This window comes from Penaeus vannamei, chromosome 14 (assembly GCF_042767895.1).
Source record: "Penaeus vannamei isolate JL-2024 chromosome 14, ASM4276789v1, whole genome shotgun sequence".
NCBI classification, from domain to species: domain Eukaryota; kingdom Metazoa; phylum Arthropoda; class Malacostraca; order Decapoda; family Penaeidae; genus Penaeus; species Penaeus vannamei.
The window spans coordinates 39,724,044-39,749,043 of NC_091562.1; the positions used below are offsets into that span (position 1 = coordinate 39,724,044).

At 36.5% G+C, this 25,000-nt stretch overlaps 2 protein-coding genes across 3 annotated transcripts in view; both read right to left on the reverse strand.

The window, feature by feature from the left end:
• Positions 1–11,932: 11,932 nt before the first annotated feature.
• The window catches only part of LOC113830478 (uncharacterized), a 23,508-nt gene continuing 10,440 nt past the window's right edge, over positions 11,933–25,000 (reverse strand). The window contains exons 5-8 of one of the 2 annotated variants that reach the window (XM_070129934.1): positions 17,320–17,532; positions 16,724–16,876; positions 16,290–16,340; positions 11,933–13,602 (exon numbers count right to left, since the gene is read on the reverse strand). In XM_070129934.1, the coding sequence (XP_069986035.1) occupies positions 13,133–13,602; positions 16,290–16,340; positions 16,724–16,876; positions 17,320–17,532 (887 nt within the window). In that variant the 3' untranslated portion in view covers positions 11,933–13,132. The remainder of the gene's footprint in view (positions 13,603–16,289; positions 16,341–16,723; positions 16,877–17,319; positions 17,533–25,000) is intronic. The other variant, XM_070129935.1, reaches the window with a different exon arrangement.
• On the reverse strand, positions 17,684–22,012 carry LOC138864046 (uncharacterized). The gene is made up of 5 exons (XM_070130042.1): positions 21,824–22,012; positions 21,620–21,649; positions 20,320–20,487; positions 17,986–18,139; positions 17,684–17,723 (listed from the first exon to the last, which is right to left on the reverse strand). Exons 1-5 carry the CDS (start codon positions 21,885–21,887, stop codon positions 17,684–17,686), a joined length of 456 nt encoding a protein of 151 aa, XP_069986143.1. The 5' UTR covers positions 21,888–22,012.

Sequence of the window (25,000 nt, forward strand, 5' to 3'; positions counted from 1 at the left end):
TATATATATATATATATATATATATGTATATATATATGTACATATATATATATATGTTTTTCTTTTTCAATACAAACATATAGACATATATATGTATGTGTGTGTGCGTGTGTTGTGTGTGCGTATGAATATGTATGCATATATACATATATATGTATGTGTGTGTGTGTGTGTGTGTGTGTGCGTGTGTGTGTGTGTGTGTGTTTATCTCGTTTTCTCTGTCCCTGCCTTTCCCCCTCTCTCCGTCTATCTCTCGCTCATTTAGTATCCTATCTCGTTTTTTCCCTTGCTCTTTAATCTTATGCCAGCGTCCTGGTTCCGTTATCTTGTGGCTTTCCTGTTACACAATCGAGACTACGTAGGAATGTATCCGCGTTTGTACTCACGTGGTATGGCTGTGCCTTTGTGATTATATAAAGTCTTTTATCTTCTTTTTGTCTTAAGGTAGAAAAAATGAGGTGCATTCAGGTGGCTTATTAACTTTTTTGTTGACATTAGCGGTAAACATTAATTCGGTTCTGAAATTAACTTGAAGCTTTTTATCTTCATCCACAGATTGTTGTCATGACGTAATTTTAGCGACCTGAAGATGAAGGGTGCGCATGCAGAAAAAAAAAAGAAAAAAGAGAAAAAAAAACAGTAGGCTTCAAGAGTTCATTTTTTGAAGGACTCATTTGTATGGTCATACTTTCGCAGTCCTGTTATAATGCGAATTGTTGCTTGAGCGTTCATCAATGGCTGTATGCTTGATTGATGTGTTGCTCCCCAGGTGGTCTGGCAGCAGTTTGAGTGGAGATAAACTACGCTGTAATAGATTTGTTTTCTTGCCCTTGGTGTCGTGTGTCCTAATGTGATATGGAATGTAAGACTGTTTATTAAACCTTGTTTGCAAGTTGCGTATGCGCTCCTTCCAGCGAAGCTTTTCATCTTGTGCAAGACTAAGAAATCTGGTGCTTTGTTCCCTTCTAATGGGCTGGTTATTAATATAAATCTGAGCAATATTCAGTGGAAATGTTATTTCTATACATTGCGTAATGATTTTTGTTTACATTTATTGTTTACTTGTTGCGGGATTCCCAGCTAGCGATTTTGTGAAGTTGGCGATTGGTTTATAGAATTACCAGACGCAAGCATTATGCTTTCATCTGCATTTAAATAAAAGTGAAAAGGTCGCTAGCTTTAACAGTAGAATGTATCCACTAATTAGTTATGCACAATCTTTTACAATAACTTGCTAAAATCTGTTGAGTTTGAAATTGGTCTATTCTTTTTACAGCTATGTGCAACACCGTATTTATGTAGGGGAACTTCTGCTATTTTTGACTTGTATGTTAGAATTCCTATTCTTAAGGATGTGAAATTGTCTTTCTTGAACTCGGCTGCAAAGAATATCTTTCTATGACTTACAAGATGAAGCAAGGCATTACTTTATATATTTTGTCTGCCTATTTTCCAGAACCTGCCTTCATTAAATTTTCATATTAAATAATACTGATATAAGAAATATTTCGCGGTGCATATTTTCTTTCTCTCTCATTACAAACCCCAACATCTTTGAGAATAGCACATGCCATGCATCATGCCCTTTCACTGGCCAAGTAATTTAGAGTCTTGTGTGCTCAGTAAGGTCAAAGAAGTATATCATATCAGCTAAAAGAAATAAAAGTATATGATAGCATTTAGCATTAGAATATTGTGAAATACTTGGAAACCAGATGGTTGAGTCAGAAAAATAAAAGGTGATACACCACGTCAATGTGATGTCATTTTCTAAAGAGAGAAAGTTCTGGACAGAGAACGGACACACGCAGACATACAAACGAATGCTGACTTGTGTGACAACAGGAAGTTAGAAAAATTATGTAGGGCGAGATTGAGTAAGAACATAACGCGGGAAGGTTTACCACGATAACACCAGTAATGAGGATAATGATAATGACAACAATGATAGTTATGATGATGATGTACTAATGGTGATAATGATAATAATAATCATAATAAGAATGTTAATGAAAATTATAATAATGATAATGATGGATAATGATAACGTTAGTAGCAGTAATAATACTAATAGTGATGATAATAATAATGATAAAAATATACAAGTATCAGTAATAGAAATAATAATTATCATTATTACTATTATCATTATCATAATCATCATCATCGTTATTATTGTGATTGTAATGATCATCACCATGATGATAGAAATGATGATAACCATAATGATAAGCATTTGATTATCACTAGATTCCCCCCAAAATGAATACCTAGGAATATAAAGAAAATAAAGCTATAGAAAGTTACTAAATATGTTCATTTTATATTCTATAATTACATCTTAATTTTTATTTCTATTTATTTATTCTTTCTTTTTTGTTGTTTTCTTGTAACAAGACATTTGTTTAATAAAAGATTTAATTCACTTTCTATAAATGGAACCACATTATACACTAGAAATTGCCTTGCAGAACAGCAGAACAATTATCTTAATGCTTTCAGACTCATCTTTCTGAAAGTAAATTGTCTATAAGAGTCAGATTATAATTTCTTCCCGTTCAACGTCGAGTAAAGGTCGAACTTTTGACTCCACACACACACACACATACACATGTATACCTGTCTTTATATCGGGTATATATATTTTTATATGTATGTATGTGTGTCTGAGTGTGTGTGTGTGTGTGTGTGTGTGTGTGTGTGTGTGTGTGTGTTTATACATACATTTGTACAAACACAGGGGGAAAAAAACAGCATACACATTCGAATAATTCCAAATATTTATTTTTTATTTGCTTAGCGGATTTTACTTTTTTTATTGTTGTTGGAATCATGTTTATTTACAGTGATTATGTAAAAGGAAAAGCAGCATTTCTTGTCTTTTCAAAATGAAATGTTAAGATGAGGATTTCTTTCATACAGAACACAGACAATCTTCCTTAGCCTAGAATTCACAGGAATAAATAATGGACGTCAAAATGATTTGGAAAAAATGGAAAGAAATACAAATACGGAAGGTTTATGACATAAACGTAAGTGTTCTATCACTGCAATCGTAAAACGGCATTTTTTCCCAGTAAACACACTTAAGAAACATGGAAAATCACATAGAATATAGATTATGATCTCAGTATTGATTTAAGCAAAATGATTTCAAACCGGATTTGTTGGTTTCGCTACGAATGTCAATAAAACGACGTTAATGAATCAAATCCAGTTTTTCTAGCTGAAGACTTGACATGAAGTCTCTATGTTTTTAGAAAGACTTTGCCGTATTGAATAATGCACAAACAAGAAAAGTACCTCGTAGCTATTAACACTTCCCTCTCTCTTACTATATAATTTAAACACACACACACACACACACGCACACACACACACACACGTGCACACACACACACACGCACGCACACACACACACACGTGCACACACACACACACACACACACGCACACACACACACACACACGTGCACACACACACACACATAACACACATATATACATGTGTATGTGCACATGTATATATGTGTGCATATAAAAGTATGTTCGTGAATATACATACATTTAGTAAAATAATACAGTGCAGGAGTAAGAAAAGAGAAAACTAAAAAAAGAATGGAAAATTGTTTGGTGTGTATGCATGTACTGTCGTTTATTGCGAAAGTGGAAGTTAGGAAATAAATAGATTCAGTGAAAAATATACAGACAAAAACTTGCAGCCATATTTTCATCTTCCAGATCAAGGAAGATGAATATATAGTATATATAGAATATATAGCGATCGACTAGGTTAGGTTAGGGAAGTATATCGATCGGCTAGGTTAGGGAAGCATAGTGATCAGCTAGGTTAGGTTAGGGAAGCACGGCTAACCTAACTTAACCTTACCTAACCTAATCTAGCCGATCACCGTGCTTCCTTAACCTAGCCTAACCTAACCTAACCTAGCCGATCGCCATGCTCCCCTAACCTAACCTAACCTAGCCGATCGCCGTGCTTCCCTAACTAATGTGTTTGTGTGTTTCCGAAAACGATAACCCAAGATTAAGTTTCTACCGAAGACAGTGACAGTAACATCATTAATAATAATTTTCTCCTTCCTGTCTTTCTCCCGTCCCTCCCTCCCCACTCCCTCTATCTTTCTAATGCTTTCTTATCTCCCTCTCCCTCTCTCTCTCTCTCTTTCTCTTATACATATACATATATATACATATATGTATATGTATGTGTGTATATATATGCATATATATATATATATATATATATATATATATATATATATATATATATATATATATATATATATATATATATATATATATATATATATATATATATATATGTTTTTCTTTTTCAATACAAACATATAGACATATATATGTATGTGTGTGTGCGTGTGTTGTGTGTGCGTATGAATATGTATGCATATATACATATATATGTATGTGTGTGTGTGTGTGTGTGTGTGTGTGTGTGTGTGTGTGTGTGTGTTTATCTCGTTTTCTCTGTCCCTCCCTTTCCCCCTCTCTCCGTCTATCTCTCGCTCATTTAGTATCCTATCTCGTTTTTTCCCTTGCTCTTTAATCTTATGCCAGCGTCCTGGTTCCGTTATCTTGTGGCTTTCCTGTTACACAATCGAGACTACGTAGGAATGTATCCGCGTTTGTACTCACGTGGTATGGCTGTGCCTTTGTGATTATATAAAGTCTTTTATCTTCTTTTTGTCTTAAGGTAGAAAAAATGAGGTGCATTCAGGTGGCTTATTAACTTTTTTGTTGACATTAGCGGTAAACATTAATTCGGTTCTGAAATTAACTTGAAGCTTTTTATCTTCATCCACAGATTATAGTTTATGGTCAAAAGGATTTGTATCCTTTTCTGCAAGTTTTGCTACGTATGAATATCTGAAAATGACACTGGAAACAATATTAGTCAGTTTATAGTTACAGCTAAACCGAGGATTATAGAGCATTGCCGCACACACGTCAATTCTGATTTGCATTTTCTTGAGTCCAAAAACAGCAGATCTTGCCACCGCATTACGCTTTGCAAGTTCACATTATTCATTCTCTGCATTCTACAATAGGGTACAATGCATGGAGCGGTACAGCCTATTTTTCCACTAATTGTAAAAAAAAAGGATACTCTATCATTATTATTTAAATTATGCAATTATTTTGAATATACTTATGAATCAAAACGCAATAAGAAATATAGTTTGTTTCTAAACAAATATACAAAAAAATGTTTCCATCCCCTGCCATCTCTCTTTATCAATTTATCTATCCACTGTTTCTCCCTTCTCTGACATTCCTCTTCCTCCCTCTCAGTCTCTCTTTCTTTGTCTCTCTCTCTCTCTCTCACTGTATCTATCAATCTCATTTTCTTTATACGTGTCTCTTCTCTTTCCTTCTTGCATTTCTGGTCGGCGCCGAGGAACCGTTTCAACGCGACGACTGAGCATGTTATTCACCGTCAGGCGGAGCAGAGTCGAAGCCTCAGTCCGTGGTGGCCTTCTTCGGGAAGTGCTGATGGGGATTTTGTTGACTGATGGCTGTAGTTTTTCCTTCCAGTGTATGAGCTGAATAGACGATTTCTTACTGCTGCTTTTAACGCTAAGCTTTATTCTAAATGTCAAATTTAACAATCAAATTCATAAATCAAGGTTCATTTAGAAAGCATATCACCCCGCCTGTAAAAAAATAATAATAATAAATAAATAAATAAAAAACTTTATATTCATTTTCTCTCTCTATTTTCTGCTTCTCCCTCCCTCCCTTTCTCTCACTCTCTCCTTCCCTCCCTTTCTTTCACTCTCTTTTTTCTCCTCTAGCCTCACCTGCCTTTCCCTCTCTCCCGCTACTCTTTTTCTTTCTTTCTTTTTCCTATCCTGCCTTGCTTATTTCATAAATAACATCATTTTCAAATTCTGCATTTATAAGCCTTACTGGTGCCACAGCAGCTCTGGTTTTCACTTCATCCAATAAGGCGTAAATAACTTTTGAAGAGACCTCCATGTCTTCTGCATGTCGGTGTGGGTTGATGCTTATGTTCGTTGGTCAAATGAACGTTCATCTGATTTATATATAAAAGTTTAATGAGACATCATTGTTCGATGAAATATATCTTATTATTTAGAAAAAAAAATCGTTTTTATGATTTGATAATCATCTTCTGGGATTTTATGTAATGATTTTAACAGTAATTATATTATAGTTTTTTTTTTCGGGGGCCAATATATTGTCTAATCTGGCCAGGGATGAAGTACCGGCGCAGCAATTCCGCGCTGACTCGGGATTTTCATCTCAGATCCCATTAGAGCCTGGAAACGGCCTGCAAAGCTCGACCTTCCCCTTTCTTCCCCAGACGCCCGAAAACAGAAAGATGGAGAGACAAGAGAGAGAGAGAGAGAGAGAGAGAGAGAGAGAGAGAGAGAGAGATACAGAGATACAGAGAGAATCGAGAATCGAGAAAGACAAGAGAGAGAGAGTGAGAATCGAGAAAGACAAGAGAGAGAGAGAGAGAAAGAGAGAGAGAGAGAGAGAGAGAGAGAGAGAGAGAGAGAGAGAGAGAGAGAGAGAGAGAGAGAGAGAGAGAGAGATACAGAGATACAGAGAGAATCGAGAATCGAGAAAGACAGGAGAGAGAGAGTGAGAATCGAGAAAGACAAGAGAGAGAGAGAGAGAGAGAGAGAAAGGAAGAAAGAAAGAAAGAAAGAGAGAGAGAGAAATAAAGAGAGAGAGAGAAATAAAGAGAGAGAGAGAGAAGGAGAGAGAGAGAGAGAGAGAGAGAGAGAGAGAGAGAGAGAGAGAGAGAGAGAGAGAGAGAGAGAGAGAGAGAGAGAGACTGAGATACAGAGATACAGAGAGAATCGAGAATCGAGAAAGACAAGAGAGAGAGAGAGTGAGAATCGAGAAAGACAAGAGAGAGAGAGAAAAAGAGATAGAGAGAGAGAGAGAGAGAGAGAGAGAGAGAGAGAGAGAGAGAGAGAGAGAGAGAGAGAGAGAGAGAGAGAGAGACGCCTCTGGTTGTGCGTCAACAGGAAGGGCATAAGATAACAGACGCAGGAGAAAGAAAAAAGATCAAGGGATAAAGGCAGGAAATAAGCCGTGATAAGAAATGACGTGAGAAAAAGAAAAAGAATATATATATACAAGCATATATATATATATATATATATATATATATATATATATATATATATATATATATATATTATACATACATACATATTCATATATGTATATGCATACACACAGGCACACAAACACTACACACACACACACATACACACACACACATATATATATTGGATATATATAAATATGTATATATATATATATATATATATATATATATATATATATATGTACACATACACACACACATACATATGTATATGAGATTGAGAGAGAGAGAAAGAGAAAGCAAGAGAGGCGTGTGTGTGAGAGAGAGAAAGGGGGTGAGGCAGGGAAGGACAGAGAGTTATTATCATTAACATCAACAATAATGTTCCTATCATTGCAACTGATAATACTATTTAAATTAGTATTATCATTCTGTTGTCATTTTCGGAACCGCAAACATATACACTCGAATTAAAATTGGTGAAACCTGTCTTTTCATTTAAACATATATTAGACACCTGTTCAGAGAAAGAAAAATAAAGGTATTCACAGACAAGTCGAACTTTACTCAGAAATACAGATTTTCCTTACACTTCTGACACTCATGACAGAAGTGTAGCAGCGATTTTCGATGTAGACTGAAATATTATTTTTTGATGTTACCTTACAAAATTGGCAATTTGACGCAATGATTAAAGATAATAAAAATATGAGGCTATTTTCTGAAAGCTTATCAAATTTCACATAAGATGAGACCAACCTTCTTTTTTTCGGAATAATTTTAAAAATCCGACAAGTGTCCAAAAAACGACAGTGAAGAAATTTTCCATACAAATAACTAAACATATGTTATTCATATGGTGTACTTTCTTTTCTTTATGTTTTCATCATACATAGTTAGTTTGATCTATGAGCATGGGGGATAGTTTTGCCAAATGTTCCGGATCACCACCAAAATTTTATGGAATATTAATTAGGCTAAGACAAACCTCAGGTTAAAATTTTATTCAAATCTGTTCATAACTTTTCGAGTTAGAAAAAAAATCCTGGATCCAAACCATGGTCCGCATCACCACCAAACTACAATAAGCGTCTAAGTTAGGTTAAAACTCACCTTTGGTTAAAATCTCGTTAAAATGTGTTCATAACTTTTAGAAAGATTAGAAAACACAAACTAACAAACAAAAAAGCAAAAAATATACAATCAACAAACAAACAAAGAAACAAACGGAAGTAACAATATAAATAAACAAAAGGTCATGGGGTACACGAAAATTATCTATATGTGCTCATATACCTTATATACATACTTTCACATCGCCATGTAATTGTTTTTCGTCTTTCCACGGGGTGTGAGAGTGAAATTTGGCTACATGACCCCGTAGAGTTATTCCGCAGATTTAAAAAGACGATTTTCATGGGCCAGGACGGCCCGGCCGCGCGGGGAAAAGTATGCGTTTGGTACCCGTCCGACTGGAGAAAAGTTATTCTTTCGACAAATATTATACGTTGTAAAACCCCATTAGAGCATCAATAATAGGTAAATGATAGATAATTATATCAAATACAAGTATTCTGTACATGATCCGTCATGTAAAATGTAAACATAATAAAAAGGAATAAGATCGCGATTATTAGGTCCGTCATATTTTTACGCATAGCACACGAATTTTCGGTCCGATTTTCAAGTATTATGGCTCATTTTGTAGCTGAATAATAGTTCTATTACATACTGCCATAAGGATTTGCAATATTTTCATGTGGTTCTTGTAAAAGTGACATGTTTTCAAAATCTCCTATTAGGGTGTTAAAATAGTCACCTTCGGAAAATATTCACCAAGAAAAAAGTAAGGTCAACTTCTCAAAAATGGCTTCTGCATATTTTAGTAGAAAGATAGTTGGCTGTATGATTATTGGGGGGTTTTTGAGAATTAAAAAAAAAAAAAAGTCAATGTAGGCCTATAGACCCCCAGATCACTGCCACCACTCTGCACTATACGTAAGATTTTGAGAAACCGTTACGTGCTGGCAATGTCCGCAAGACTTCGGAATGCAGGTAGATGATAGAGGATTATGGTGTAGGAAGACTAATCTTATACCTTGTTTTGTTGATATCAAGATAGCCTTGGAAAGATGAAGAAACGTAAAATGCCGATATCTCGGAACTCCACCTTTAGGGGTGGGTCAAAGGATTCCGGGCACAACATATGTCCAAAATTAACATATTATGGCTCATTTTGTAGAAAAATAAAATATCTGCAACTTGTTTGAGAGCGTTTTCGCAATTTTTGCCTGTACTTCTTGTAAAAGTGGTCAATGTAAGAAAATTTTTACCTTTTATTTTTCTTGGTCTCCTACTTCAAAAATTCACAAAAAAAATATGGTCGAAATCGAAAAAACGCTCTCGAACAAGTTGTAGATATAATGTAGTACTGTGCAAAAATCTAATAAAATTGAATGTCTTGCTGTTTCTGAAGTCGGAATCCTTTAACCCAGGTGCTGCATTTTCAACATGGCGACTTTCTCATTTTTTCGTTTTTTGACAATAATTCAAAAACTGTCCGGGCGATTTCGAAAAAAAAAATCGACCACAGGCAATGGGAAGGGGCCCAAATAAAAGGGTGTGAGTTTCATCAAAATCGTCAAGAAAAATCGAGAAATCGAAAAAAAACAAGCAGACGGTTAAGGGGACGTGTGAGTTTCATCAAAATCGTCAAGAAAAATCGAAAAATCGAAAAAAACAAGCAGACGGTCTCCTTAAAAGAAGTAAGGGAGAGATTCTTTCACTGAATCGCTTTTCACGGATCCGTTTTGCCAAATTAGGTCTCACTTCTTCCACTTCCGGATTCATTTCTCACAATTATTCCTTCCAACACGAAGAGAAAGGTAGAGACTGATTCTAATTACGTACCTTCTTTGCAGTACAATATCCTTTTGGGAAATGTTTGATATTCAGGTTATGGGAAGATAAAATACTTCATCTACATGCCAGTGAATATGGAAAAGATATTTCCTCTTCTTATCAGTCAATATGGTCAAAAGGATAATGCTGAATAACCAATTCAACTTACCGTAAGTCGAACAAGCCAGTGAACAAACTGAGAGAGGCAAGCACAGACCTAAAAACTTCATCTCGAACTTTCTGTAAACGTATATACACAGCCCGAGTTTCTTAACTTCCGTCTGAGGAAGAAGTCCTCACAGGTATCTCTGCCAGACCAGATTGTGTTCTAAGAAGTCTTGTATTAAGGTGCCAACTCCTCATTTTGTTCACAGCAATTGAAAGGGAATTTTTCCATTGGTTCTACGGATTTGAGCGAAAAATACTTGAAGTTACTTTCAGAAATATATGTCAAAATATAACTATACAAACAGAAGTCATTAATTTTCGACCTTCATACAATGTATGTTCCTCATAAACAGAAGCATCGCTCACGCCTAGGAAGAACCACACGCACAGGATGTCAAAAAACAGCGTGGAATGAGGACGAGGCACTTGGCTTCAAGAGTTTTTTTTCTTTCTTTTTCTCTGAAACGGGTACTTCAAACAGATTCCAGTATCAACGAAGACGAAAAAAGGCCATTATGGATTTCTTTTTCCACTCTCCGAATCCGCTGCCGCTTCCGGTTCGTAAATGGGGGAGGAAAGCGACTCCCATCGGAGTTCCCTTCTTCTGCTTTCGCTCTCTTCCGCTGAGCTTGTCTCCTGTAGTTCTCTTGTACGTGGAAATAGTTTGTAATTTTCACTTTTTAGCATTTCCCTGGCTGCCCATTCGGATGTTTTGAAAACGATGCTTCGTAAGTTTGTTTCAAAGAATTAAAAAATCAAGAAATAGACGATCTGAACCGGTAGTTTATTAGGCTTCATAAGTTTTGACTTCGTTGTATCTTTATCATGTCATGTATCAGAAATCTTGCAAATCTGTTTTCCATTTCAACCTTCATGTGTCAATATGGTTAATTCACGAAAAGAAACGACAGGATTTTTTTTATATAAATCAGAATTAAACACCCGAAAAGAAATAAAGGCAAGATGTGGTGGTACCGCTTCTATTGTCCACTGAAAACGGGTGTACCAGGTATCGAAGCAGCCAACTGTACCCGCGGTTGAAAATGAAAACCACATGTTCCATATCCACAAGAAACCTAAAAGATTGTTCAGAATAAACTACTACCACTTAAATTCGCAAATCGCATCGCCCATGTTGAAAACCCTGCTTCATTAGAATACATTTCATTCTGCCGATACTCTTGAAGTGTTCCGCTATTCACATCATTTTCTCTAAATTATTCATCGTACATATACACATGATGGTGAGTGTGAATACCTACAAGATGAGGCAAGGTATTACTTTATATATTTTATCTGCCCATTTTCCAGCCCTGCTTCAGATATTCATATTAAATGATACTGATATAAGAAATATTTCGCGTTACATCTTTTCTTTCTCTCTCCTTTTTACAAATTCTAAATTCTTTAAGAATATCACTTGCCATGCATCATGCCCTTTCACTGTCCAAGTACTTTAGAGTCTTGTGTGCTCAGTAAGGTCAAAGAAGTATATCACATCAGCTAAAAGAAATATAAGTAAATGGTAGCATTTAGCATTAGAATATTGTGAAAAACTTGGAAACTAGATAGTTGAGTCTGAGAGAAGTAGGTGTTACGCCACGTCAATGTGACGTCATATTCTATAGAGAGAAAGTTCTGGACGAAATACCATGGGAAGCAGACAGAGAACGGACAGGCGCAGATGGTTTGACACAATAATAACAATAATGAGGATAATGATAATAATAATGGCTTTTATTGTTGTTGGAATCATATTTATTTGCAGTAATTATGTAACAGGAAAGGTATTTCTTGCCTTTTCAAGATGAAATATAAAGATGATTTTATTTTTTCATACAGAACACAGACACTAAATCCTAGCCTAGAATCCACAGGAATTAATAATGTACAACAAATCGAAATGATGGAAAGAAATACAATTACGGAAAATTTGTTCTCTATCACTGCCTGTTTAACTGCAACCGTAAAATGGCTTTTTTCAGTAACTACGCTTGAGGAATTTCATGAAAAAATCACGTAGAATTTAGATTATGATCTCAGTATTGATTTAAGCAAAATGATTTCAAACCAGAATTGATGGGTTTGCTACAAATGTCAATAAAACGATATTAATGAATATATTTTTTTCTAGCTAAAGATATGAAATCAAGTTTCCATGTTATTAGAAAGACTTTGCCGTATTTAATAATGGCCAAACAAGAAAAGTATTTCGTAGCTATTACCACTCTTCCCTCTCTCTTACTATGTAGTATAAAGACATATACATACACATATATATACATATATACATATATATACACACCTATAAATCTGTTTATGTACACGCATATACACATGAACACACACATATACATGTATGTGCACATGTATATATGTATATAAAAAAGAGAAGAAAAGAGACGGAAATTGTTTTGAATGTATGCATGTTCTATCATTTACGGAAGGAAGGAGATAAAAAGGGTCAGTCAAAAATATTCAGACAAATTTTCAGTTTGTACATTATGGAAAATTAAAATCTAGTATGTATATTTTCTTATTGACACAATCACTAAAATTGAATTAAAAGCAAATTATAATCACCATCATATCTACATACGCGATGTGTTACTTCAATTACAATATCAACATACTGCGAACGGTGGCGTGTTTCAGAGCGCTGGAGCAAGGAGCATAGAAACTTCTGGAACAGGCGTCTTCAACGCGGGTATGGCCAGCGATTTTAAGCATTCTGGTAAAGCATTTTGGAGATTCGAAGCATGTGCTGATTCTGAGTATTACTTCTACTCTGTAAGAATATTATCTAGTTGGGTGATGGCGTGCTGTGACTCGTGTACATGGGCGGTAAACAAAGACAAGTAACAGACAAACAAGAGAAAAGAAAAAGAATCCCCTGCTCTAAGCTCATATTCGCTCTTCTCATCTTCTTTCCCATCTACATCCTGCCACTCAATTCGTCAGAAAGAAAATAGATGGAGTTAACGGTGTCCCGGCGGAGCGAGCAGGCTGGTTGCACGGGCTCGTTGTCTGGCTCGCGGGCGTCCTCCTCCTCCCTGGCCAGCTGGGTCCTCGAGGTGTCCAACTCAACATACTCGTACTCGTGCTCCCCTCCCTCGCTGCCGTAGTGTTCCTGGGCGCTTCCTTGGCCATCTGGTGGACCGAACGAGTTCCTCTGAAGAAGCAGCTGAGGAGGAGGAGGAGGAGGAGGAGGAGAAGAAGAAGAAGAAGGAGAAGGAGGAGGGGGCTCTTGTGTCCCCGCCGGTGAGGTCGACGGGAGGGCAGCTGAAGGACGGACGGGGTCACCCTGACAGGTCTTGGCTCTCCGGGCGACCGCCTCGATCAAAGAGATGACAATGGCGAACCCCAGAACCGCTGCGATGTACCAGAGAGTATCCGAAGGAGACTCTAAAAAGGTATGCATTTAGAGAGAGAGAGAGAGAAAGGAAAAAGGAATATAGAGATAAAACTGAAAGTTCATACATACGACCAGGCATCGAGAAAATCAGTTTCCGTTGTCCACTCAAATCTTTGGAACAATCGATATGATGTTTGTGACGGTAGCAAACTTTTGTCATTCCTATTTCTAGAAGTTGTGTAGCATGTAAATGGGTAAATATTCATATTATTTGCAATTAAATAATTCTCAAAGCATTATTTTTGAAACTACCGTCGTGTCCAAATGGTCTTTGCAATGCGCGAGATATAAAGCCCTTCCTCGGGTGTGAAAGTGATTGAGCTGCCTTCGATATTGCTTCCATAATAGCTATTGTGCTTTAGAGTTTTTTATTTGTTTTTATTATATTTGCTGCTTTTTCCTAATCTTACCTATATTCCACCTCGTAATCCGTTCGTACTTTTGCCTACTTTTACTACTACTACCTCTGCTTTTGCTTACTGTCCTGCCTCTGCCTCTGCCTTTACTGTTTCTGCTTCGATTACTGCTTATGCTTGTGCTACTGCTCTTATCTCCTTGTATATCAGTGTCGTTTCTCTATTTTGTTGCATGCTTGAAGCACTAACTAGTCAATAGTTCACCTATTTCCTCAGTACCTGGAAGTTTGGTCGCTATTTTCTTTTGGTTTCCAGCATCTCTCTCTCTCTCTCTCTCTCTCTCTCTCTCTCTCTCTCTCTCTCTCTCTCTCTCTCTCTCTCTCTCTCTCTCTCTCTCTCTCTCTCCTGCCTCACAGGAGTGTTCCGGGCTCCTCTTCCACGGATATCTGGCCTTAAGCTGGATGTCACCCTTACAATATATATATATATATATATATGTGTGTGTGTGTGTGTGTGTGTGTGTGTGTGTGTGTGAGAGAGAGAGAGAGAGAGAGAGAGTATGTGTGGGTGAGAGTGTAGGTATGTATGTATATGTAAATGCATATGTATGCGCATGCACTCGCCTGCATACGCATATAGAAATACAGTGTTTATTCATATACATATTTATATATGAAGTTTATATATGTAATATATATATGTGTGTAAGAACGTATGAATGGATTTAAAAAGTATATACATATACATATATGTATATATATATACATATGTAAATGTATATATATATATATATATATATGTATACACATTTATACATGTGTGTATATGTGTGTGTGTGTGCGTACACACATATATATGTATGCATGTATATATACATATATACATCTATACAATATGCATCTGTATATTATATATTTGAATGGATATACATATGAATACACACACACGCACATGTATACACTTGCAAATATATGTGTATGTGCGTATGTGCCTGTGTGTGTGCATATGTGTATGGAGACCAGACCGTATAATGTCTAGTCCCATTATACAATATAAAAATTCATATTACTTTATATACTACCAAAACCTATTACTGAGAAACATTATAATCTAAGAGTTATCAAGGAAGATATTCAAGATACCCCCCCCCCTCGAAAAAAAAATGTGGATCACTGGCTATGTATGTACTGAATACGTTTCTCCTTCCCACCTTCCCTTCCTATCCCACTCGCCTTCCTTGCTGACGTCATTGGGATTCGGTTTTAGTATCACCTTTGCCATCAGACTGTGCAAAGGTTTCCTTCTTGGCTGCAAAGCTTCATTCATCTCGATACAGATCTATATTCATTACTTTCGCTGTCATTATTGCAGTTGATATCTTTGCCAGTGTTATTAATATTATCATTGTTATTTATTACTAGGCTACCTTCATCACCATCATAGCACATTGGGCGCACTTCTAAGATTTTAAAATGTATTTAAACAAATGTCCAACGCGGCCGTATTGCGGATGGGAGACCAAGCGCCGTAGGCTAGGGAGCCGGACGAACATATTGGCTGCTAATAATAGAATATTGAACATAACACAGATTATTATAGCAAATTGTATTATTGGAAACAAACCTATTTGTCACTGTCTCTTATCACAAACTAACAAGTTACAAGGGAAGCTCACATCATCTCAATTACCTCCTTCCTCAGCATACATAACCCACATCTATCTTATATTATTATAAGACATTATACACCGTTAAGAGACGTTCATTTTCTAAATGAAAATACTCCTAAAAATCGAGAGGAATGTTAAACATCCGCCTGTCAACCATTTGCAGTGAGAGGATGAATTCAAAACCACACCATGCGATGGTGCGCCGCCCTGGTGGCCTGTCGCGGCAACACGAACATTGAAAAATGCGAGATTCACGTCCTGGATAACACTTCTCTTGCTCAGAATATAGACAACTACACACTTAATCGGAGAGGTAAGAGTTGGGGTTCGATCTCCCATTACGTACCGGTAAGTTTATTTACAGGAAACAAAACATAATACTTTTTTCACAAAATAGAATACGAATTCGTCTCTAGCGAGGATGCGTGTTATACAAAAGGCAAATATGATAATTCAGTAACATTATTAACAATATCATTGTCTTTACTTCTTTTTTTTTTTTTACATTATTAAAACCAATTTTATTGTTAGCGCTATCTTTTCATTATCATTATTATTCCTTTTCATTATTTATTTATTTTATTATTTATTTATTATTTATTATTATTTATTTCATTATTTATTCATCATTATGTGCCATCCTCAGACTGACCTTCAGTGCTGTTGTCATCAGGGCTTGAAGTCGTTGAGCCGGTTTGCCATCCTAGAAGATTTTGTGCAAGATAAGGCTTTAGAAATAACTACAATATAAGGAATATAATGTTCAACTATCAGTCAGATTTTAAAAAGGCGTTCGGTTTGGCTACGACCCATGATTCATCAGTATTACTATCCCTTTTATTATCAAACTTTCTGCTGTTAACAATCACTTTTTTGTCACTGATATTACTATAATTGTTTTTCATCGATATAATACCTTCATTATTATTAACATTAACATAATTAGCATATTCATCGTGAATATAAAACCTATTGTCATGATTCCAATTAGTATCATTTTTTCTCATTTCTGTCATCGAAAGCTTGCCGAATCTTTCGCGCGATGAACTTCCCAAATTGAGATCATAGGGAAAGGAAAGAACTCACCTGCGCCATCCTCGCAGTTGAAGGAAAAGTAGCTCGGAGTCCATTCGCCGTTGTCGTCAAGGCTTTCAATGGAAATGCGCAATATTCCTGTTTGATGCATCTGACAAGTGCGGGACACGTCGAGGCTGGCGCTCGTCACCACGCAGGAGCCATCTGAAGAAAAGTCAGGCGGGTTAAGGTGACTTTTGTTATAAAAGTGGAGACGGAGACAGAATGCATTTTTAAATGCTTTCTCATAATAATGATAATCATTTTCGTCATTATCATCATTGTCATTATCATTATCAAGATCATTATCACTATTATCATTTTTACTATTATAAACTTTATCATTATTGTTTTTACCATTATTATTACTATTACTATGGGTATTTTCTCGTTTTTGTTTTCTTGCTCTTAATATTCTTATCATAATCAGTATCATTATTATTAGTAGTAGTATCATCATTATTATTATAATCATTATTATTATCACAGTAATCATTATTGCTATTATTATATGATTATATTAGTCATTATCACTATTATTATTATCACTGCTCATCTAAGAACTCCGCGCCTAGTTCACCGATTAAAATTAATGGAAGTAGAATTACCTTCAGACACACTCCGAAATGTCAAGTCATAAGGGAGTTGCGAATCTGCTTTCCTGGAGAACGTAAATGGACCTACACGTTCCCATGGAACACTTCTAGTTCGCCATAAACCCAAGTCCAAGCTCTCGGCGCGTTCGCCCGGCCGCCAGAGCAGCTTGGTGGGCGAGTCGTGCAGATCCAAAGAGAGACGAAGAAGGGAGTACTGGCTGCATCCTGTGAGGATTTATAATTAGATTATTTTACTTTTCTTTCGTTCTTTTACTGAATGCTGTTGGTATTTAATGTTATTTTGCATTTTTCATGGTATTTCCCTTTCTTACATTGATTTTGGCCTCATATGTAACCCAATTAATAAAGTAACTTCCTAGAATTTATCACATGTAGGCACATGTGGAATTCGAGAACTAATGTGAAATAGAAATCGTCATAATGTCACTGACAGTTAATGACGGTCCTCACAGGTCCTAACATACGCCAATATGAATGCAAAGTGTTAAGCAGAGAATGTCGCTAATATATAGTTATTTTGTAATTTGATTTTTTTCACGAATCTAGATACTCTTACATATAACAGAACCTATAATAATGATATTGCTTTTCTATTATAATTATTACTATCATTATTATCATTATTATCATCATCATTATTGTTATCATTATCATTACAGTATCTTTATCATTAATAGCAGTAGTATATTCTTATTATCAGGTGCGAGATTCCACTTGGTCTCACGGTCACTCCAGAGACCCAGCCAGTCCCGATCCTTATCACAAAACTCCTTCTCGGGGAATGTCTCGGAGGAAACGCAGAACTCAGAACCTGCAACGGAAAAGGGCGCCAGTGAGTTATATATATATATATATATATATATATATATATATATATATATATATATATATATATATGTGTGTGTGTGTGTGTGTGTGTGTGTGTGTGTGTGTGTGTGTGTGTGTGTGTGCGTGTGTGTGTGTGTGTGTCTTGTGTTTGTGCGTGTGTTTGTGTGTGTCTGTTTCTACGTGCGTGTGTTCATAAATCTCTATTCGTCTAGAAACTCATGGACACAATTACACACATAAACAAACAAACACGTACACACATAGACGCACACATGAATATAGCCATGGTTTAATAAATATATATACATAGATGTGTGTGTATACATTTGGGTGAGTGCGTGTGTGTTTATATATGTATATACATACACACACACTAGCAAGTTACTCGAACTTACAATGAAGAACTTACAATCAAGAATATGTTACTAATATCACATAACTTCTAAAATATCGCTAGTTTGGCAGATTGAGAACATCTTTTGAATCACTTCCTTATTTTTATTTTATCGATAATAGCAAAGTTTTGGCTCTTGTTTCAAGATTCACCGATGGTGTTTTAAGTCATCTACAGCATTACTTTGCGAGCCTTTTCAATTGCGAAGGCATTTATTACATCGCTAAAACCAATTGTTCTTTGGCTCAAATAAGCGACTCTCCCACAGGCAAACAGAAAAGAAAACAATGACCTCAAGGTGGCAACACCCATACCTGGTGCGACCCGCGATGTGGCGCTGTTTTGCCCTGCCATTTCCAAGGGGGTTGTGGGCTTGCCTTTATAACGTCGCCCTTTGCTCAATGGCATCAACTTTATCACGTGACGCCTTCTCCGACCTCGGAAATCAACCCCACGCCTCAAGAAAGGGCGTTTATCTCCAGGAGTGAGGAGGATGCTCGCGCACCCGCCACGCTTGCCATTCTGCTGCCAAATATTTTATTTTCTTTTGTTTTTTATTGTTTTGTCATGTTTACCCCTCGAAGATGTTACTCTTTTATTTTTACGTTTTAAGATTTATATATATATTTATTTTACCTTTTTTCTTGATTTCTTATTCACGTGTTCTATATTAAGTATTTAAGTGTTTTAAACAATGGTTCTTTTTACACAATTATTTTAATATAGGTTCTTTAGATCATCATCTGCCCGCACGCGCCTCTCCTCGGCTCACCATCACGCTTCCTAACCTTTGTGATCTCGCGCCATACAGCCACTACACACGCATCCACATTCACTCTCTTTCGCTCCTTTCCCCACATCCGTCTTCTGCGCTATCATTCTTCTCGCATGTACACTCGCGTTCCCTTCGTTCACTAAATGGGTGGTGGCAGTGGCTCCTCCTTCACACACACTCGCGAGACATAATTGAAAAGGTATTTGCTACAGTCCGGATGCTCCCCCCCCCCTGGCAGCGGTCCTGACCATGGCGAAGGGCATTGGCGACTGGAAAGACACTAAATTGATTCATAAATATCCGAATTCATTATAAAATAAGGTATCAGATCTCTTGATTAGACAACTGATTTCAAGTGCTATTTCGCTCTCTCTCTCTCTCTCTCTCTCTCTCTCTCTCTCTCTCTCTCTCTCTCTCTCTCTTTTCTTGCTACGTCTGATAAAGAATCCTTGACGAGTCAGAATCGTTATGCTTATTTTACCTTTGCGTTGTGGCTGTATTTAATTATATCTCTACGATAATACGTACATACAAACATATCAATATTTTGGATATATATATATATATATATATATATATATATATATATATATATATATATATATATATATATATATATATATATATATAAATATATATATATATATTATATATACAGACACACAAACACACGAGTAAATGTATACATATATGTATATGTGTGCATAAATACACACGCATATGTGTGTATATATATGTGATAAACATATATACATATACATATAAACATATATATGCATGTGTTTATATATATATATATATATATATATATATATATATATATATATATATATATATATATATATACATAAACGCACACACATAAGAAAACACACATATAAATATGTATATATGTAAATAGATATACATACACACGCACAAACATTAATGTGTATATGTGTGTCACTCTCTTGCTATATATGTATATATCCATGGTAAATCAACAGATACTCACCACGCTGAGTTGCTGTGAAGTTGAGCCATTTCCCTTCCGAGGTCGTCGGTAACACTCTCATTACTCCTGGGCCGATAACCTCCACCCGGCTGCCGCTCTCCGCCCACACGCCCACCGGACGGGGCTCCTCGCCGATCGGAAGTAAGAGGCGTCTTCCGCATATCGCCCCTTGAAGACGGAGAGAACAAGATATCTATAATTTTACACCAAATCATTTGTATATTTTTGCTTAATTTATATATGTATGTTTTAAACATCATCTACGAAGCAGGAGTCTAATCTTAAAAATAAATAAATATTCATGTTTGTGTATAAATGTACGTTTATATGTGTGTGTGTTTATATGTGCATGTGTATATTTATGTTAATACTGCATTTATACTTATATGTATCTTATTTGTGTATATATATTTATTAAAGTAAATACGTATGTTTAAATGTGCACGCAAGCATACACAAACACACACACATCTATATGTCTATCTATCTATCTATCTATCTCTCACTCTCTCTCTTTCTCTCTCTCTCTCTCTCTCTCTCTCTATATATATATATATATATATATATATATATATATATATATATATATATATATATATATATATATATGTATGTATGTATGTATATATAACACATATAATCATATATATGTGAATATAAATACATACATACATATATATATATATATATATATATATATATATATATATATATATATATATATATATAAGCCAACGACCGAAAAAGCAATATGCTCAAAAAAAAAAAAAAAAGTCACCAGTAATCATTAGACAAAAATATCAAACGTGGAAACGCAAGCAAGAGGGGATTGCAGACGATAGGTCGAGTAACAAGTGATTTTTTTTTTCTTCCATGTCTGCCTTGTGCTTCATTTTTCAGAGCAAGGGAATACGGAAGTTGGTCTTAAATCAATAAACATGAACTTTCGTTAACGAAAGTTGCATCCCGCTGAAGGTTCATTCGGACCTATTCATTAAAGAATCGATCACTGAAATGCGACGTATATAATATACATTTCTTTCGTAACTATTATGCATTATAATATTTGAGGCAAGATTATAGGATATTTCTAGTGTACTCGATATTGGTTCCGTTTCGGTGGATGAGTGGCACAAAACTCTCCTCTAGTCAAGGGGGAATTTATCAAAATATCATCCACAAATAGCTGCCCCGGGGATGGAGTTTGCTTAGCAGGGTTTTTGTTGCTTTTTATTCGTGCTTTGGTCTTCCTTGCGCAAAACTGAGAAAAGGACGCGGTGGTCTCGGCCACATGACGTACCTTTGGTGCAGAGGCTCTCCTCGGCGCCACCTGTTGGGAAATGTTTGGAAATCAGTTGTAAGAATGATGGTAGCCTTTATAGGTGATGATACTAATGATGACACTGTTAATGAGGCTCGTTTAACGATAATAAAATCATACTAATGATAAAAATAGTAATAGATTAATATTTATTGCCTACATTTAAATCCAAAGACTACTTACTGTAAGCCAAGCACGTCACTGCACAAATGAGGAAGAAAAAGCGGGACCCGAGAGCTGGCTTCATCGCGAGCCATCCGCACACGTGTCGACACAACCTGACGCTCTTCGCTTCTGACTCAGGAAGACGTCAGCACATCTGCCCTGCGGTGCGACACGAGATCAATCCAGGAAGTCTTGTTAAGGTGCCAGCTCCTCATCTGTTGATGGCTGTTTGAAAAAGAGTTCAATGGAGGTCAGCATTTGAATGGAAAATAGAGCTTAAGGTCCAGGAAATGGATATGTTTTTACGGACTAGAATTACGCATATATTTGTGACACTAATACAGTAGTTTCTAAAACTTCGATCTGAAAACATAGTATACTGTTATTGTGAATTATGATTTTTTTTTTTTTTTTTTTTTTTTTTTTTTTTTTTTTTTTTTTTTGAACGGACAGGCGGAGTGGTCCCTGCCCCTGGTGGGTTGGCCGTGGGGTTCCTCGCGCTCGCACTCGCCATCGTCGAGAACGTGGTTTGCGAGAGAGGAAAGACGCCGTGCGGTTCTGCCTTACGCAGGGTGGGTATCTTTCATGAATTTTGAATTCCGAATCTGTGGCGCATTGTTAATGGTTAAAGAATTTGAGCGTTTTAGTATGCAGTTAGGCTCATCACTTAAATATATAATTCCGATTTTCATATATTTCATAACCTGAAATATATGTGGAAGACTCAACACATTATAAAAATAAAAGAATAAATACATGACAATACAAAATGATCATAAACACAGGAACAAGTCCAGGATTATTCCACTCGGACACAGGAACACCGGGAAAGTAAAGGCGACATTTCCCTCTGCCTCATTGAGTCAGAATTACGCGGAATGGATCTCAGCTGGCGACGGACCTTTATTGGTGACCTTAATCGGTGTCTGGATCAAAAATCGAAATCCTGCCTTAACTGGCGACGGACCTTTATTGGTGACCTTAATCAGTGACGGGGTCATAACTCGTAACCTTGCCTTAACTGGTGACGGACCTAAACCGGGAACTGACCCTTACTGGCAACCCTTACTGGTTACCCGAGTTGTCTCGTTTATGTCCAGACTTGGGCCACTGGCGATGCCCTCTTCCTCTCGCAGGTCTTCGCCGGCGAGCGAGGCCATCGAGTCCAGGGCCGCGGAGGGCCAGAGGTCCTGCCTGCGGCGCTCGTCGCGAGGGAAGCGAGGCTCGTCCGCCTCTTGCGAGCGAAGCATTCCGAGGATGACTTTCAAACGAATCGTCGCTAAGAATACCCTCAGGTACTTGGGGGGGGGGGGTTAGGAGTATTCTGTGGAGTGTAGAGGAAGTTAGTATTTTTGAGTGAAGTTGGATTTGTGTATGAATATCTGTATGTTTTTGTGAACAGATGTACCCAATATGTCTAAATGGAGAGATAGTTATCATGAACCTCCATTCGTGTGTGTTTGTTTCTGAAAATAACAATCACATAAAATAAGGAGACTACTGAAGATAGTGACAGTAATATCATTAACGATAATTCTCCCTCCTGTCTTTATCCCCATTCGTCCGTCCCTCCATCCCCAATCTCTCTATATATCTATCTACTCCTTCCTCATCTCTCTCTTACATACACACACACACACACCACATACACACACACACACACACACACACACACACACACACACACACACATATATATATATATATATGTGTGTGTGTGTGTGTGTGTGTGTGTGTGTGTGTGTGTGTGTGTGTGTGTCTGCGTGCGTGCGTATGAATAGGTACCTATATAAACATTATATATATATATATATATATATGTATATATATATATATATATATATATATATATATATATATATATATATTCATATATATAGATGTGTGTGTGTATCTCGCTTTCTCTGTCTCTCTCTCTCTCTCTCTCTCCCTCCCTCTGTCTTTCACTCCCTCTCCCCATCTCTCCGTCTATCTCTCCCTCATTCCGTATCCCATCTCACTTCTCGCTTTATTCCTTGATCTGTGATCTTATGCCTACGTCCTGGTTGCGTTATCTCTGCCTTTCCTGTTGACGCACAATCGTGAGTACGTAGGGAAGTATCCGTGTTTGTACTCACATGGTTTGGCGGAGCTTTTCTGATTATATAAAATGAAAACAAGCAATCAGGTGGTTTGGTACCTTTTTATTGACATTAGCAGTTACCATTAATTCAGTTCTGAAATCAACTTGTTTGAATCTTTAGCCTCAGGTTACAATTTATGGTCCATAGGATTTGTATCCTTTTTTGCAAGTATAGTTACATATGAAGATCTGAAAATGACACTGGAAACAATATTAGTCAGTTTATAATTACATTTAAACCGAGGATTATAGAGCACTGACAAACACACGTCAATATACCACAAATTCTGATCAGCATTTTCTTGAGTCCAAAAACAGCAGATCTTGCAAACGCATTACGCTTTGCAAGGTCACATTATTCATTCTCTGCATTCTAGAATGGGGTATAATGCATACAGCGGGACAACCTATTTTTCCACTACTTATTGTAAAAGACACTATTATTATTATTTAAATTATACAATCATTTTAAATATATCTATGAGTCAAAACGCAACAAGAAATAAAACAATCTTCTAAACAAAAAACAAAAAATGTTCATGGAAATACATATGATGCCATCTCCCGTCTTCTCTCTTTATCAATTTATCTATCCCCCATTTCTCCTTCCTTTCTCTATCACTCCCTATTCCTCCTCCTCCCCTTTCTCAGTCTCTCTCTCTCTATCTCTCTCATTGTATCTGCCATTCTCACTTTTCCTCTTTCTATATTTCTCTTCTTTGTTATTCACCGTCAGGCGGAGCAGAGACGAAGCCTCAGCCTGTGACGGCCTTCTTCGGGAAGTGTTGATGGGGATTTTGTTGGCTGATGGCTGCAGTTTGTCGTTCTAGTGTGTGATCTGAACAGATAATTTCTTACTATTGCCTTTAATGTTAAGCTATATTTTGCATTTTAATTTTAACAATCAGATTCACAAATCAAGGTTCATTAAGGAAGTAAATCACCAACTGAAAAAACAACTAAGATTGTGTATATTTCTATCACTCTCCTCTCACTTGCTTTCTACCTCTCCCTCTCTATATTCTCTGCTTCTCCCTCCCTCCCTTCCATTCTCGCACTCTCTTTCTCTCTCC